At 57.2% G+C, this 16,543-nt stretch overlaps 2 protein-coding genes across 4 annotated transcripts in view; one reads left to right on the top strand and one right to left on the bottom strand.

Annotated features, from left to right (window-relative positions):
• LOC105498503 (G protein subunit alpha z) overlaps positions 1–8,981 on the bottom strand; it is a 54,165-nt gene extending 45,184 nt beyond the window's left edge. Inside the window, exon 1 of one of the 2 annotated variants that reach the window (XM_011770672.2) lies at positions 8,829–8,981. The gene's annotated coding sequence lies outside the window, so the exon portion shown is untranslated. Of the gene's footprint in view, positions 1–6,473; positions 6,595–8,828 lie in introns of those variants that run through there. The other variant, XM_011770674.3, reaches the window with a different exon arrangement.
• LOC105482157 (radial spoke head 14 homolog) overlaps positions 1–16,543 on the top strand; it is an 83,400-nt gene that overhangs the window by 62,470 nt on the left and 4,387 nt on the right. For both annotated transcript variants that reach the window (XM_071080107.1, XM_071080108.1), the window contains exon 5: positions 16,284–16,512. In XM_071080107.1, the coding sequence (XP_070936208.1) occupies positions 16,284–16,512 (229 nt within the window). The remainder of the gene's footprint in view (positions 1–16,283; positions 16,513–16,543) is intronic.

Here is a 16,543-nt window from a genome sequence, read left to right as displayed (position 1 = left end):
TGCAATGCCTGGCCTCTCTGACTCCCACTCCCATGCTCCCCGTCCCCCACTCCTGCCACGCTGCCTCTAGCTGCCTTTCCAGCACCATCCCTCACTTTTAACTCAGGGCCTCTGCAGTGGCTGTTCCTTCATCCTGGAAAGCTTGTTGTCCAGAAAGCCAAGTGGACTTGGCTTCCGCGCCCCCTCCCCATCCAATAGCTCAGATGTCCCTTCCTTGGGAGGCCTCCCTGCCCATCCTATTTACAATGGAAAATGACCCCCATATTCTCACACAGCCACACCACACGTGCTGCCTTGCCCCAAGAATGGTCCCTTTCTAGCACACTATATAATTTACTTAGTTTATCACCCACCTCTTTCCCGCTGTGCCATAGGGCAGGGGCTGTTGGTCTGTTTGTTCACTGATGTATCCCATGTGCCCACAAGAACCTAACACCAAGCAGGTGCCAATAAATCAATCCCAGTCCCCTGTAGTGACTGAGTGAGGACTGGTCAACGTGGCTCATGGAGGGGATAGTCGGGGACTTCTGGGAGGTCTTCTGGAAAGGCCTGTGACCTTCCCTGGGTGGACATGGGTAGATGCACAGCCCCCTCCCACGTGGACCTGATGCTGCCCCACTACTGAGCCCTCAGGCCCAGGAGCCAGGATGCCCCCTCATCTTGTAAGCCCTTTGGGGCTTGGCTTCTGTTGCTACCCCTGCAAGTGTGCTCCCACCCCACATATACACTGCATGGCCCCTCAGCCCCCTTAGAAGCCCTGGCCCTCACTCTTGGCCTTCCTCCTGTGCCAGTGATGGGGATAATTCCCCAAACCCTGGCCCACCCAGAGCTTGGTGCTGCAGTCCATTTGCTGTGGTCCCTGGGGACCGCAGTGACCACACCCTCCACACCTCCTCTATCCATTCCACACCATCCTGGGAGGAGGGAGAGTCCCAGAACAGCCAGCGTGGCAAGACAAACACAGTGGAGACTGAGGCCAAGCACTCCAGGAGCCGTGACAGAGACGGGGGTGTCAGTGTGGCCAGGAGACTCTTCGGAGGAGGTGGGCGGTGTTGGGGGGACAAGGGCAGCCCCACCAGTGCCTCTGTGTCCCAGCCATGGGGTGGGGCCAGGCTGGGCATGTCTGTGCTTGCGTGCGTGGTGTTATCATAGAGGAAATCAATGCCTGGCACTGGCCCAGTGTTTAAGGGAAATGAATAGATTTTGGCCGAGGACAAAGACAGTTTGATTAATCAGAAATTGGATAATGGAGGCAACACTCTAATTATTTTTCTTCCCAGCATTTTATCGAGAAATATGTTTGCACAGCATATCAGAGGTAACGGAGCGGGTGAGGGGGTGACCATGCTGGAGAAAAGCCCAGCTTGGAGACAGGCCACCCGCACCCACCCTCACCAGCAGGGGTCCTGGTAGCCACTCCACAGGGCCACAGGAAGCAGGAGGGGTGGGTGGGGCTGGCCTGAGGCCACACGCAGCTGGGGCAGCTAAGGCCAGAGAGGACGTGCCATGCAGAGCTGGGCAGGAGGAGGCATGAGGGCCAAGCCCTTATGTTGGAGTTGCTCCTTCCCTGGCTTGGCCACAGTGAGGGGTAGCGCCACTAGTGTGGGGGTGCAAGAGGAATAGGGGTGGGGTACCACCAGTTCACAGGGGGTCAGGGCCTGCTGGGGCCAGGGTGAAGGCTGTAGGTGCCAAGTTCTCCCACCCTTAGTCAGAAGGGTCTTCAGAAGGCCCCTTTTGGCAGCTTGGAAGGTTTTCCCATCTTCGCCCCTGGGGAAGCCTGGTTAGCTGTTCCACAGCCAAGGTCAGATAGGACCACTGGGCCCCACAAACAAAGAGCCTGGGACTCACATGCCTCAGCCCTCCTTGGTCACCCTGCCCCCTCCTCCCTTGCTGACCCCACTCCTGCAACACCTGGAGCGAAACCACAGGGTTTAGAACCTTGTTTCCATGGCCATCCAGTCTCCCTATTCCAGGAAGGCTTTCAGGGGCTCCTTGCTAGAACAGAGATCAAACCAGGTGTACATCCAAGAGGAGGCGCCCAGCCTTGCAGAGCGGCTGAGTCTCTGCCACTCATTCACTTACTCATTCATTCATTCAGTGTACAGAAAGAGGCTGCCATGAACCAAGCATGGGGTTGGACCCTGAGGTCACTGCAGGGAGTGAGGCATCAAATGAGAGAAGAGGCAGTCAGCAAACAATGACATGAGCTGCTCATGAGACTCAGGAAGAGGGAGGCCAGTCCTTCCCAATAAGGGGTCAGCATCGGTGTCACTAAGGAAGGGGCATGTAAGGAGAGATAGGGTGGGTTAAAGCTGCTGGTAGGAGGCGGATGCAGTGGTGAGGTTCACCAGTCACCAGCAAGCTCATCTAAATTCTGCCTCCTGTGCCTGCTGCAGACATCACTAATCAACCATGACTCTTTCCCTCTGGGCTGCAGCACAGCCTTAGAATCCTCTTCAGCACAGCGTGCTTTGGACGGACACTCCAGAGTTGAGATAAGAAAGGAAACTGTCTGTACCCTTGACCCAGCCCAGAGCTTCTAACTCAAAGGCAAGGAAACCAAGGCCCAGAGAGTGGAAAGCATTCACAGGGCCACCATCACAGGCAGAGCTGGACTTCTACCCAGGCCTGGTGCCTGCCCCTGCCCTGAGCCCCTCTGCTGGCCTGAGAGGCCACTCCTTGATCTTGGGGCACAGGGACCACCTGGAAAGGCCACTCTACCATCACCATGCTCCTTTACTACCTTCAGAGTCTTGGCTCACCCCCTTAGGACAGTTTTCCACAGACATACCTCTGCAGGCCATCACTCTGTGAATCCCCGTGTCTGACCAAGGCCCCGCTGAGTCACAACGCATCACTGAGTGGCCCGGCGTCAGCCCGAGGCATCTGTCCACCTGCCTCTGGCTTGACAGTGACCCACAGTTGGGCCTGACGGGGCCCAGCTGGTAGCATCTACCTGAAGGTGGTTTGTGTTTGGTGGCCAGACCTGAGGCCCAAAGACACATCTCTGGGGACCCAAAGGCACAACCTCTTAGGAGCAGAGGGTTGAGCTGGAGCAGGGATTCTGCAGTGCAAAAGCACACAGCCCAGCCCTAGGGCGAAAGGGGCTGGACAGGGCCACTGAGGCATGCCTGTCTGCGAATGTTCACTCCCTCCACAGCGACTCCCTGGGTGCCGATTCTCAATGGTGACTCTGCAACATCCCTGCCCTCATGGAGCTTACACAAACACATATGATGAATGAATCAAATAGGGAGCAGGTCATGCTGTGGTGAGTGCTAAGGGGAAAAAAATAGCAGCAGGAAAGGGCATAGGAAACATGGTCAGGAACACGGTGCTGTTCTAGATAGAGGCCCCACCAGCCCTGTCTGGAGCAGGGGCCATAGCCTAAGAGCCAGCCCTCACTGCCACGCCGGCCTCCAGCACAGCCTCCTCCTCAGCCACCCTTCCTATGACCAACCAGGGTGAGAGGGGCCATGCTGCCCAGACACGGGGCTGCCCAGACCTACTAAGGCACTGGGCACATGAGGTCCACTCTCCACACCTCAGAGGACCTTGGCCTCCAAGACTCACAGGGGCAGACCTCACAAAGGGGCTCAGGGACCCCTGTCCTGGCAGCTCTCCATCCCAGGGGACAAGCGTCTCCTGAAAGGTTTGCTCTGACCATGGCCCCCATGGCTACCAGAGGCCTGGCTGAGCCCTCGGAGGCCTGGCTGAGCCCTCGGGGACAGGGTGTGTTTCTGGTTGGAGGCTGCTAGAAGGAACACCCCCGGGCTTGACACTATGTGTAAGGCCCCTCCCTTCACTGTGGCTTTTAACAGGCTCACTTCTTAGCACTTTTTGATGGATTCTCCAGGGACGTCTCTAAAAGAGAGTTATACCTTAATTTAGAAGCAAATAACTCAAAACTCTGTGATGTGGCAGGTTCCTTTGGAAAAGAGATGAACGCAAAGAAGCCATTGCTGTGTGAAGCTGTGGCCATGCAGGTCCAGGGCCTGCCGACGCAACCATCTAGACCTCAACCTCGAGATGTGCCTCCTGCTGCCTCTTGCCCAAGGGTCCACAGACCAAGGGGCAAGAAGCAACACATTCAGTGAAGAATTGCAGCAGGCAATTGCCTGCTGCAGTTTTCACTTTGGGTTCCCGGGGCCATGGGGCCAAGGTGAAGCTCACAGGCTGGGTCTGACTGACTCCAGCGGCCCTGAAAGTCCAACACAACCCACCTGCCCACTCAGGGAAGGGAGGAGAAATGCTGTGGGGAGTGGGCAGCTGGCAGGTTGCAGGTCCACCCTCCAGGCGTTCCTTCCCCACAGGGGCCACCACAGCCCCAGTATTATCCTCGAGGTCCCCATGACCAGCCAGGTTCCCGGGCACTTACTTGGGCATCCATACAGTTTTAATGCTCTGCTGCTGCTGTTTCAGAATGTACAATTTTAGTTTTACTTTTGTAGAGATAGGGTCTTATACGTTGCTCAGGCTGGTCTCAAACTCCTGACTTCAAGTGATCCTCCTACCTCAGCCTCCCAGAGTGTAGGATTACAGGTGTGGGCCATCCCGTCAGGCCCTTAATAATTCTCAAGTAGTGGGCCCCCAAAATCATGTGGGCAGCTGTGCCTGCAATGCTCAGTCCCTGGGCATGTCCTCCTGCTCGACACAGGGGACCTGCTCTCTGGGACCCGCTCTTCTCCAGCCTCCCGAGGCGCCACTGTGAAGCTTGCCAATCCTCAGTCTCTCTTTCTTGATGCTTCTCAACTCATCCTTCCCACAGTGGAGGCCAGGGGCCCAGCTCAGCCTCTTCTGATCCTACCTACCCTTGATCCCTAAGTGACCTCACGTGGTCCCCGGCCTCCCACACACCTCAGTGCCAAGGGCTCCAGGTTGCCACCTCCAGCCTTGCTCTCCCTCTGGCCACATGTGCTCATCAATGGCTCTCTAGGTCTCAGACCCACCTCCCAATTCCCCACCTCCCCGGAATGGGTTTTTCTGTATCTTGCTTCTCAGCCAATACCAGCTCCATCTTTCTATTGGCTCAGACCAAAACTGCAGCTGTCGTTTAAAAGCTGCAGCTTTAAAAAACAAATCTCCCACCTGCATTTCTCAGGGCCTCCAGAGCTCCCACCTCTGGGTCAGCAGCCTCTCTGCCCGGAATGTTGCAACGGCCCCTCATGGCCTCCAACCTTACCCCACCCTAGCCTATTTTCCCACCTCAGCAGAGAGATCTTTTCAAAGTGTAGATTAGCTCCAGTCTCTTCTCTGCTCCAACCCTGCCAAGGTCTTCCTGCCTCACTGGGGCCTGCTGAGTCCTGCAGGACCTGGCCCTGAGATCCCACCCACACTCCTGCACTGGGTTCCAGCCACTCTGGTGGGGCCTCCAGGGGCCAGGGAGTGTCTGTTCAGTGCCTTTGCACCTGCTGTCTCTCCCCTGCTCAGCCACACCACTCACCCAGCACTTCTTCATGGTACTGTGTCAGCCCCCAACCCCCGTCCCGTGTCCCCCACCTTCTGCTTTAGTGTTCGCCACAGTGCAGCACTTAGTTACACGTGTTACTGTCAACCCCTACCCTTCTGGTGTGAGCACTGTGAGTGGATGCTCTGTCCCTGCTGTACCCCTGCACCTGGCACAGTGCCTGGCATGCAGCAGGCACTGGTAAATGTTAGCTGAACAAATGAATGGATGAATCGCGTGAGGTTCTGCTCCTTGGGCTCAGTCTAGAGGGCTGATGTCTCCTCCTACATGCTCCAGGATCTGCCAAGCGGTGCCCATTGGTTCACTCCTGTGAAGCGCCTCCCCGGCAGTGTTCGCACGAAAGGGCCAAAATGCATGGCAGGGGCTGGTATGGGGACAGGGCGGGGCACTCGTGGCTTTGGGTATGGATGAGGACAACAAGGCTCAGAGAAAAAGGTGCTAAACTTAGGATGGCGGGGCCAGGGCCTGACCCCAGGTCTTCTGCCACCTAGACTGGAATTCTCACCTCACCTCCCCGGGGCCACAAGAGTCTCGGTGTTCCCATGTCCCTCTTCATTCTGCCCAGGCCACAGCATAGCCTCTGCTCTGGGATTCTGCCTGGGGCTGACTCTTGGCATCTCACTGACGCCTCTGTCCATTTCGCTTTGTGCTCCTTCCAGCCAAGCACAGTGCTCACAGGCACCCAGAGGCTTGGCTACCCCAGGTTTCCTTCCTGGAGGGTTCGGGAGAGCAGAGTGCTGACCTGCCTCCTCCAGTGCGCCCGTGCACCTGCCATGGTCAGCAGCAGTGAGAGTGCCTTTGCCGCCACACAATTAAGTCTTCTGAGGCTAGCGTGGGACAGACAGCACAGGGCTGCCTTCCCTGCCTCCAGAGGAGGAAGCTGCACACATGTGTTCACACACAAGATGACTAAATTCAGCATTCCTAAATTGCTATATTCAGCATTCCTGTCCTACTGGCCTCTCTGCGGGGGCCCTGGGCAGCCCTGTCAAGTCCATCCAGTTACCTGCAAATTCCTGGAATTGTTCTAGAAGCTCCTGAGGTCCAGACTGAGCCCCACCCACACTCCTGCATCGGGTTCCAGCCACTCTGGTGGGGCCTCCAGGTCTCTGAGGTTCCTCTTGAGACTAGAAAACAAAAGGCCTGAGAGGCTGGGGACAGAGGGAAGAATCCATTCCTGGTGTCCCAAACCCACAGTTGCATGCCAGGTCCCTGCAACAGTCCAGGCGACAGGCACAGAGCGCAGCAGCTCACCCTGCTCAGCACAGACTGCACACCCCACGAGGGCAGGCCCTGTTCTCGCTGCATCAACCTGGGCCTTGGCCAAAGCCAAGTGTTTGTTGCGTGGGGAGGGCAGGAACACCACAAAGATGAGTAACAAACAGTTCCTTCAGAAGGAGAGCAAAACATCCCCAGAAATGAGGGGGCTGACCTAGGGCAGAAAGTGACACCAGCTTCCGAGGGGGAGAAATTATGCCTTATTCACCTCCTGTCTCAGAAAATCAACGTCTGTTAGAGGAACACACAGGAAGACTTTTAAACCAGATGCCAGCATCTTCTCATTCCTAGAGAATGAGGCTTGCTTAAGGCGCATATTTTATCCAAGCACCGCCAGGCCATCCACACCCCCACTGCACCCCCTAGATGGATGCTCCCAGGCTGCCACGATTACTGCTCTCAAACATCCACATCCCAGAGGCACAGAGTCACCAGCTAAGCATCATCCCCAAAACAGGCAACTCAATCCTAACAAGGGGGTTGCCTGGGTGGTTACCCGGTGCCCTGGCTGTGCCCAAGGGAGAAGTGCCTGGAAGCACAGACTCAGACTGCAAGGAGCCTTCCCCAGACTTTAAAGCTAGCCCTTCTCCAGGCCCACCCCAGCTCATGGGGTCATGGAACTGCTTCGCTTTTACAGATGAGGAAGCTGTGGTTTCCACCACAGCCACAGCTAACCAGCAGCGAGGTCATTCCACTTCCAAGCTCCCTCAGCTCCGTGCAGCCCCCACCCGCCTTTCCCGCCATACCTCCCACTCCTCCCCAGGCTTGCCGGTGCTCCCATTAGACCTAACCGCCCAAGTGCCTTGGTCCATTCTCTCCTCTCTGCCCACAATGCCCAGCTTAGCTGTGCCCATGTCCTTCAAGCTCCAGTTCAAATGTCATGTTGTCCACGGGCTCACCTGACCCCCCAGCGCAGGGCACCACTCTAAGGTCCCTACCAAGGCCCCTGCACCTGCACTCAGGCTGGGTTGGCCGAGTAGAGACGTTTTCCCCTATGGGGTGGAGAATCAGTTCTGGGAGGGGAGGCCCAGTCCACTCCCACCCGGTGCACCCCAGCACCAGGCCCTCGGGGAGTGAGCACTCAGTAAATATTTGCTTAATTGAATTTGGCCAAGGAGCCTTCTCCAGAGAGCTCAATCCCCAGGGCAGGGAAATCACTTGGGCAGAAAGGAGCCGGTCAGGGGCTGAGCTGTCTCCCCAAGCAAGACAGACCTCTCTACCAGGCGGGTCCCTCCACCTCAACACGGACTCCGTGAAACACTGGTCTTGCTTGGCATCGTCCTCTTGTCTCAGTAACAGGAGCCCCAATTCTCGGCCTAGGCCGAATCCTGCCATCATCACCCAGAAAGGCTCAGCACCGCCCTAAAGGCAGAGCCCCCTCGGATCGCCCGCAGGATACGGAGCGCCTGCCCTGAGGCCCTCACTCCCCTCCCCCAAACACCCCCACCGCCTTTTAAGGGAAAAAATATTGAGCCGGGAACGTATTACAATCGCAGCAGGTCGATACTCATCTCTTGCTCTAAATGCCTGTGAGGAACCTGCTCGCTTCAAGAGCAGTGACCGAGAACTACTAGCCGTCCGTCTCCGGGCCCAGGTCCTCGGGCCCAGGCCTCTGGGGCCCTTTCCTTGGTTTCGGGAAAGGCCCTGCATCGGCTCCGGCCGCCCCTCCCTGATCCCCCTCTAGGGAGACCCGCCTCAGCGCCGCTCCCGCAGCTCGCCTTGCCCGCCCAGGCTCCGCACCAGCCGCTGCTCGGGGGCGCCCGGCAGCCCCGCGCGGCATCCCCGGCGCCCTCTGTCCATCGTCCCGGGTCCGCAGCCGCCCCCTCCCGCGGGGTCATGGGCTTGGCGGCGCCTCCCTCCCCCAGCACCTGCCCGACCAGAGGCCGCCCCCTGCCCACCTCGCAGACGTCCCCGCCCTTGGTGTCCCCCACCCCTGACGGGCATCCCTGACGCTGCGCCCTGGCGGATTCGGGGCACAAAGGCCCGGGAGGAGCACCAAGTGAGGGCAAGGTGGACGCCCCGGTCATGCTCCCGACCCCCGAGGCTCAGCGGCGCGCGCCCGGCCGCGGGTCGGCTCACTCACCTCCGGGCCGCGGCACAGAGCATCTGCTGAGCTGCTCCTGGCAGGGCGGGGCGGGGCGGGGCGGCGAGCGCGGGGCCGCGGCGCCCTCGTTCCGTACGACGCGGGCGGCGGCGCCCACGCGGGGACGTGACCGGACCGCGGGCGGCGCACACGCTCCGGCCGGCCTGGCTCCCTCCGCCCGCCCTCCCGCGCCGCCCGCCGCCCGCCCGCTGGTCCGCCCGCCCCGCGCCGCGCCGCCGCCGGCAGGGGGCGGAGCCGCGAGCGCAGCCCGTTGCCAGGCCAACCGCGGGCGGGGGGTGCCGCGCGCCCGCCGGGCACCACGCGCCGGGCACCTCCGCCCCGCCACGAGCTCCGACCCTCTGTCCATTGGGCACAAGCAGCTGACGGACGGGCCAACAGTCCAATGGGGACGGACAGGGGCGGGGTCGCGACTCCGCGCGCGCCGCGGTCCCGCACGCGCTCCCCGCGCCGGCGTCCCAGTGACTCCGCTGCGCTGAGGCCTGGTAGCCGAGCCCGAGGGGCTACTTCTGGCAGCCCGGGGAAACGAGCCTGAGCCCAGTCATGGCCCTGGCCCTCTTAACTGCAGCCAGTCGTCCCGGCTCACCTTCTCTCCACTCGGGTTCAAACCCAGCTCGGCCTCTTGTGAGCTCTGCGTCCTTGGGCAACCGACTGACCTCTTCCAGCCTTTCTGTTTGCAAAGTGGGGCTAGTGGCACCTGCTTTCCTGGATTGTCTCACCAATCCTTCAGAACGTGTGAAAGGCCTATGCAAACCCTAACGATTTACAACGGTGAGGTTTGTGCCGCGATGGGAGGGGGCATTAGTCATCTCTGCTGCTCCAGTGTGTAGGGGCTCTTTGGCGTCCCTGGCAATCCTGGCACACGGAAAGGTGGCCTTGGGAGGGAAGGAAGGGAGAAGGACCAAGGAGCTGGCCCCCAGCCCAGAAAAAAGTGAGGGAGCCAGTTCAGTTAAGGCCATTGGCGCTGTTGGGAAGCTCGTGGAAAGCATCAGACCCTCAGCAGAATGCAGCTGAACCCAGGCTGCAAAATTCTGCTTTCAATTTCAAAGCCTGTCTGTGGACCTCAGGGCCAGGAGCCCCCTCACTTCCATGCTTAAAAGACTCTCAAGCCAGAGGGCCAAGACGTGAATGCTGCTCTCTGTCTTCTCCATCTTTGTAACCTGAAGCTTTGTGTATCCTAGAGCATCCCTGGCAAAGTGCAGATGCCTTCCCAGCTAACACCTTCCTTATCACCTTACACCTTTGTGGTCAAATTATGTGGATCGTGCCATTCTTTGAGCAGCAGCCCTGGACCTGACCATGGCAGAGGTCAATAGAGTGGTCTCTCCATCGTAGCTCTGTGGTGGGGAGGCAGGGGCTACTGTGCCTGGCTTTGCCAGCCGGACACCATGGCATCTCAGCATCATCCCGTAACCTCCCTGGGAATGTTTCCTCTGCTGTGAGATGGAGACCATTGCGTTACGTACCCGCACGGTCGTGGGCCACCTTCGAGGGTGCTGCCTAAACTGTCAGGAACAGGACGTATATTTGTTATGGGCATCATGGAGGCGAACCTATTGCTCACTGGAGGTGTCCAGTGAGGACCAAGGGAATTCAGCCAGTGGCTGAGGGGCTACACTTTGTTTTTTTGTTTTTTTGTTTTTTTGAGACGGAGTCTCGCTCTGTCACCCAGGCTGGAGTGCAGTGGCCAGATCTCAGCTCACCGCAAGCTCCGCCTCCCGGGTTTACACCATTCTCCTGCCTCAGCCTCCCGAGTAGCCGGGACTACAGGCGCCCGCCACCTTGCCCAGCTAGTTTTTTGTATTTTTTAGTAGATATGGGGTTTCACCATGTTAGCCAGGATGGTCTCGATCTCCTGACCTCGTGATCCGCCCGTCTTGGCCTCCCAAAGTGAAGGGATTACAGGCTTGAGCCACCGTGCCCGGCCTGAGGGGCTATACTTTGTGCTTGCCCTCCACACTACCAGACTGTGTCAGGTTGGACCTCTCACCAGGAGGACCACACAGAGACCAGCAGCTGTGCTACCTGGCTGAGCCTTTGTTTCCTCTTCTGTGGACGGGGAATGTAACAGACTGTGGTCAGAGGGTGATTCTGAGGGTTAATGTATATAGGAAATGCATTTTAGCATGTCTTGGGATAGCCAGAGTCTGTTTCCACTGCAGAGTTGAGGGGTTCAGAGTTGAGTTGTTTGCAGGGGTAAGCCCACGTGCAACAGAGGGATGGCCCTTTCCAGTGGTCCAGGTGTAGAGCAGAGGCTAGCTTGCAGAGGGGTCCACTGGGGCTGGCTGACACCTCCCTGACTTGACGCTGATGACCACCTCAAATTAAGAGAGGGGCATCTCACCTGGCATCAAACCAATATTGTATTCATGCAGCAGTCACTTACAGATAGCCTCTTCCACCAGGGTATAATTGTAGGCACAGTTCTAGGATTCAGACCGGCCCTTTACTGGCAAATCCTCTGACTGTAGGGCAGGGGCAGAAAGCAAAGAACGATTGGGCCTTACAATCATGTGAGGTTATCTGAGGAGACCCACTGGGGCTCTGGGGGCACGTGGAGTGGGGGAGCATTGGGCATTGGGCCAGCTTCCCAAAGAAAGAGATGCTTAGAATGAGGCCATAGCAGGCGTGGAGGTGGCCAGTGACGTAGGGTAGGAGGGAAGTGAGTTCCAAGGCGGGGAGGGTGCAGGACATGAAGGAGCATGAGGCCAGGAAGAACCCAGAGAAGACCAATGTGGCCAGGGCCATTGCCCATGCACAGATGCCAGCTCGGGACAGTAGGGTCGGGACGTTGGCCTAAGAATCACTAGAGAGTTTTAACGATAGTCTTTTGAATTTGAGAAGGAGGAGGACGAGTTTTTGTTCCCTATTTACAGTAGGCATGGTCCCACAGACAATGTGAGTTGTCCTACTGGACATAGTAAAATAATGAAAACATCAGTCAGTCCAGAGGAAGTGGGAGTGAGCACAGAAGTCAGTCTGTGAGGCCAAGTACAGTGCAGGGTCTGCTGTGGCTGTGAGATGGCAGAGCATGTTGGGAGACAGTAGCGGGGTATTATCAGGACCCAGGGAGGTGAGAGAAGGGGGGAAGGTGGGGACCACTGGAGGAAGAGATGGTGCTTACCAAAAAGATGGAGGAGCAGTTGGAGAGGTGGTCAGGAACCAGAGAATGGAGAGTACCAGAGGCACGGGAAGAGCGTGTGGTGAAGGAAGAAGCTGTTAACCATGCTCCCGGCTACTGGGAAGCCAAGAAAGCTGAGGACAGAGAAGCACCCCTTGGAGCAAAGACAGGCTCAGTGGGCCGCGAGTTCAGGGCACAGGGCCACGCAAGGCTAAAGCTGGACAGGTGGGTCACCTGTGGCAAGGTGGGCCCCAGATGCCATGTGTGGATGTGCAGTCCCCTGGCAGGAAAGGGTGTGGCTGTGACCAGAACCTGGGTGCTGGTGCTCTGTCCTGGTGGTGACTGAGGCCACTCCACCTCCCCAACCCAGCAGGCACAGCTGGCTAAGGAGTGGCCCCTGAAAATGGTGTCAGCACCCGCACCCCCTGCCCCCTCCACAAAGAAAATGACCCACCTTCACGGATCAGGAGGTCAGGAGATTGAGACCATCCTGGCTAATGCAGTGAAACGCCATCTGTACTAAAAATGCAAAAAATTAGCCAGGTGTGGTGGTGGGCACCGGTAGTCCCAGCTGTTCGGGAGGCTGAGGAAGGAGAATGGCGTGAACCCGGGAGGCGGAGCTTGCAGTGAGTGGTAATCATGTCACTGCACTCCAGCCTAGGTAACAGAACGAGACTCTGTCTCATAAAAAAAAATAAGATAAAGAAAATGACCCAACCTCCACCACTGGGGCTGCACACCATGGATATCCGTGACCCCTCTATCCCAATGGATCTCTTTGGCTCATCAACCACTGAACCCATCCTAGCCCCTACATATCAGCCAGGCCAGATCGGGCACTCCCCACAAACACACCTTTGTTCCCCTGCTGTTCTGGACTCTCCTTCATCTCCATGAGAACCAGCTTCCCCGGGGCCTCCCTTTGTGCACCTCCAGAGCCCCTAGGACCCTGGAATTCCTGGTCTACACACATGTCAACCTGTTCTGTAATGACCTGTCCCCAGCTGACTCTTCCACTAGTTTTCCCGCTTCCCGGGGGTGGGGTGGGCATGTGTTGCTTGTTTCTAAACCATGGATGGCCCAGAGCCTGGCATGCTCTGGTGCCACCCCATCTGGCTGGTTCTCTGTGCCCCACCTGTCCTACCTCCTCTGCAACCACCCCCCACCCCCAGCAGACTCTCAGGCTACCGCCCAGTTGGGTGGGTTTCCCGGACTGTTTCCCTGGGGTCTGTGTGCCCCACCCCCACTTGAGCAAACCATCGCAGATCTGGGTTAGTTATAAATAGCCAGGCCCGAGACTCTTCTTTTAGCTGAAAAGAAGCAAAGTGAACGAGCAGAAAGGCACACCCGGCACGCGTTTTATTTTTAATCTTCTCCCTCTGTCTCAAAATGAACCCCGGTCCCTGTGCTAAGCATTTCTAGGAGCAGAAGTACAAGACAAATGCCTGAGAAACAAAACCCAAGGAGCTGAGGGCCCTGCCTGGCTTTGCCACCATCTGCTGTGTGACCTTGGGTATTCAAGTTGCCTCTCTGGGCCTCAGTTTCCTCACCAAGGAGAGGTGGGCAATGGAGGTGAACACCCTGAATGTTGACTTTTCTGACCTCAACTCTCTCTGTATCCCTCCCCCAACTTGTGCCCATCCTGACTCATGCAGCAGCTCCAGCAATGACACCTGTCCCAGGGATTTCCTGGGAAGCTCAGATAGGTGCAGATGAGGCTACAATCTAGCCGTGATTTGAAAATTAACAACTTCCTTACCCCCAGGTCTTTAGTCAGGTGTCCCCATCCCAGAACCTTGTCCTTCCATCTGCCAGCAAAATTAATAGAAGGTCAAATTGTCACCTCCCTGCCGTGAGCTGGAAGAGGGCCGTCCAGGTCACCGCTGAGTTGGATCTATAGCCAGGAGTGGGTAGGGAGACTGTGGGCAGAACCTGAGGGGAAGCAGAGCGGGAGCAGGAGGCCAGGTGTGTGGTCTGGGCAAAGCAGGGAGCTGCGCGGGAGAGAGGATCAGGCCTCCAGGAGGGGTGGCAGGGGCTCTGCACCAACGGGCTCTGCAGGGCTTGGGCTGTGCAGCATTTGTCTTGTATCCTACCCCTCAGCCCCCAGCAGGCCCTTGCTTGTAACTGGGGCTCAGTGTTGGTGGAATTCAGGAGACTCTTGCCACCCTAGGCCCAGATGTTCTGGGCACACAGGGACAGACCCTTATATGGATGAAGAAATCCACAGCACGTGGAACACATTTTCATCCACAATCCCCTGCCAGGTAGGCCCATTTCAGTGATAAGGAAACTAGGCTCAGAGAGGTTGAGTAACTCATCCAAGGTCACACAGCTTGGAAGCGATGTGTTTAGAATGAGACCTAGGCCTTTTTTTTTTTTTTTTTTTTTTTGAAATCTGTGCACATTAAATTAAAAAGTCCATTATTGCGGCACTATTCACAATAGCAAAGACTTGGAATCAACCCAAATGTCCATCAGTGACAGACTGGATTAAGAAAATGTGGCACATATACACCATGGAATACTATGCAGCTATAAAAAAGGATGAGTTTGTGTCCTTTGTAGGGACATGGATGCAGCTGGAAACCATCATTCTTAGCAAACTATCACAAGAACAGAAAACCAAACACCGCATGTTCTCACTCATAGGTGGGAACTGAACAATGAGATCACTTGGACTCGGGAAGGGGAACATCACACACCGGGGCCTATCATGGCGGGGGGAGGGTGGAGGGATTGCATTGGGAGTTATACCTGATGTAAATGACGAGTTGATGGGTGCTGACGAGTTGATGGGTGCAGCACAGCAACATGGCACAAGCATACATATGTAACAAACCTGCACGTTATGCACATGTACCCTAGAACTTAAAGTATAATAATAATAAAAAATAAATTAAAATAAATAAATAAAAAATAAAAAAGCCCAACACACTAGAAGCAACAGGAACCCACTTTTCCTGGGTGGTCAGAGCCCTGAGAACAAACGGCAGAGCTAGCTGCTCCATCTTATACCCCAGTGAGATGGTAGCCAGGGGCACTGGGAGCCACCTGACACCACCCCAGGGGACATGGAGGATGGGGCACGGGGAGCCCCTGGACATTATGAGACATGGGGGGACAGTATGAGTCACTCGGCACCCTGCTCCGCCTCTCTACCCCATCATCCTGGGCACCTGCAGTTTGATATCCTCAGGGAGCAGGGGAAGAAGGCTGGGGTGATGTCTTCAAAGAGAAAATCCCTGGTACTAATTGGCACTTGGAGGCCTTTAGGCTAATCAACCTGTTTCTTTCTCTCTCTAGAGTAAATTAGACAGTTTAGCTGGGGAGGGCGGAAGAAAGAGGTGTCTGCTGGTGGCCACCTCCCTGGGGGCTGTAGATGGCTTTGCAGTGGGCAGTGGGCAGTGGGCTGCAGGGCAATGGTGAGGGCAGCCGCATGCCATAGGGAAGGGCACTCTGCACATTCCCTGTGCATCTCATCTCAGTGACTCAGGAGGGCTGTTCTGCCCACCGTCCTGGGCTCCTCAGGATGCCACTCGTGCCCAAGTTCTGGGTTCTCTAGGCAGCCACTTGCTGACATTCCTTAGGAGGGAAGGGAGCTGGGAGGAGCCAGGTGGGGCCTGTTTATGGGGGAGTCTTGCCTCATTGTGCTTCTCCCAGTACCTGCACCCCAGCGGTGCCATGTGGAGCCCCCCTTCCCACAGAGTCCGAGGTCCCTTGAAGACCAGAGCCCATGGCTTCCCATCACCTTTAGTGGGGGCACAGCTCTTTTTGGTGTGCAAGACACTGGCCTGTACTCTAGGTCTTCTGTCTCAGAGTCAAACCCAAGCTCTTCTCAAGGACTGGTCAGACCAGTGTGGGGTCTCCAGCAGCTTTGAAATATTTTGGTGAATGGGAAGTGGGGGCTTGACTGGCTCCCCGACTCTGGGGCAGGGGGAGGGAAGAGTGGAGGTCTCCTAGTGTGCCTGGGCCCCACAGGAGTGAGCTGTAGGCTCTCTGAGGGGTGGCTACTGCCTCTCCGGCTGACGTGCGCCTGCTATGGTGGATGCCCCCTGAGACACTGGTGACCAAAGGCTGGTCCTTCCCGGGTCCTCTGAGCCTCTGCCCTCAGCCTGACATGGCTGTCGCTGCAGCCGCCTGCTGGCCGCTCAGGCCCCTGGCCAGGAAGGACGTGTGTGTGGGGGGGTGTGGCACTTGCAAGTCCTCTTGTCAAACCCACCCACTGGCTCTGCAAGACCCTCCTTGAGCCCTGCAGGCCAACTGGCATGGGTGGGTGGGTGGCCGGCCCGCCCTCAGCGCCCTTTCCTGCCTTGTAGGGGCCCAAGAGATCATCAGCAAGGGTCTGATTTCCCCGCTGGTGTGGAAGCTGCAGGTGGAGCGGGAGGAGGAGTTCCAGGAGCTCATCCTGGACACACTGGTCCTCTGCCTGCGGGAGGATGCCACTGAGGCCCTGGGCAGCAACGTGGTGCTTGTCCTGAAGCAGAAGCTCCTCAGTGTCAACGAGAACATCCGCAGCAAGGCCGCTCATGCGCTCCTTAATGTCAGGTGAGTCCTGGCCTAGGCTGGGTTTCTGCCA

The sequence above is a fragment of the Macaca nemestrina genome, chromosome 15 (genome assembly GCF_043159975.1).
Source record: "Macaca nemestrina isolate mMacNem1 chromosome 15, mMacNem.hap1, whole genome shotgun sequence".
NCBI classification, from domain to species: Eukaryota; Metazoa; Chordata; class Mammalia; order Primates; family Cercopithecidae; genus Macaca; species Macaca nemestrina.
Note: the sequence above shows the minus strand (reverse complement) of the source record. Positions and strands in the feature narration are given on the sequence as shown.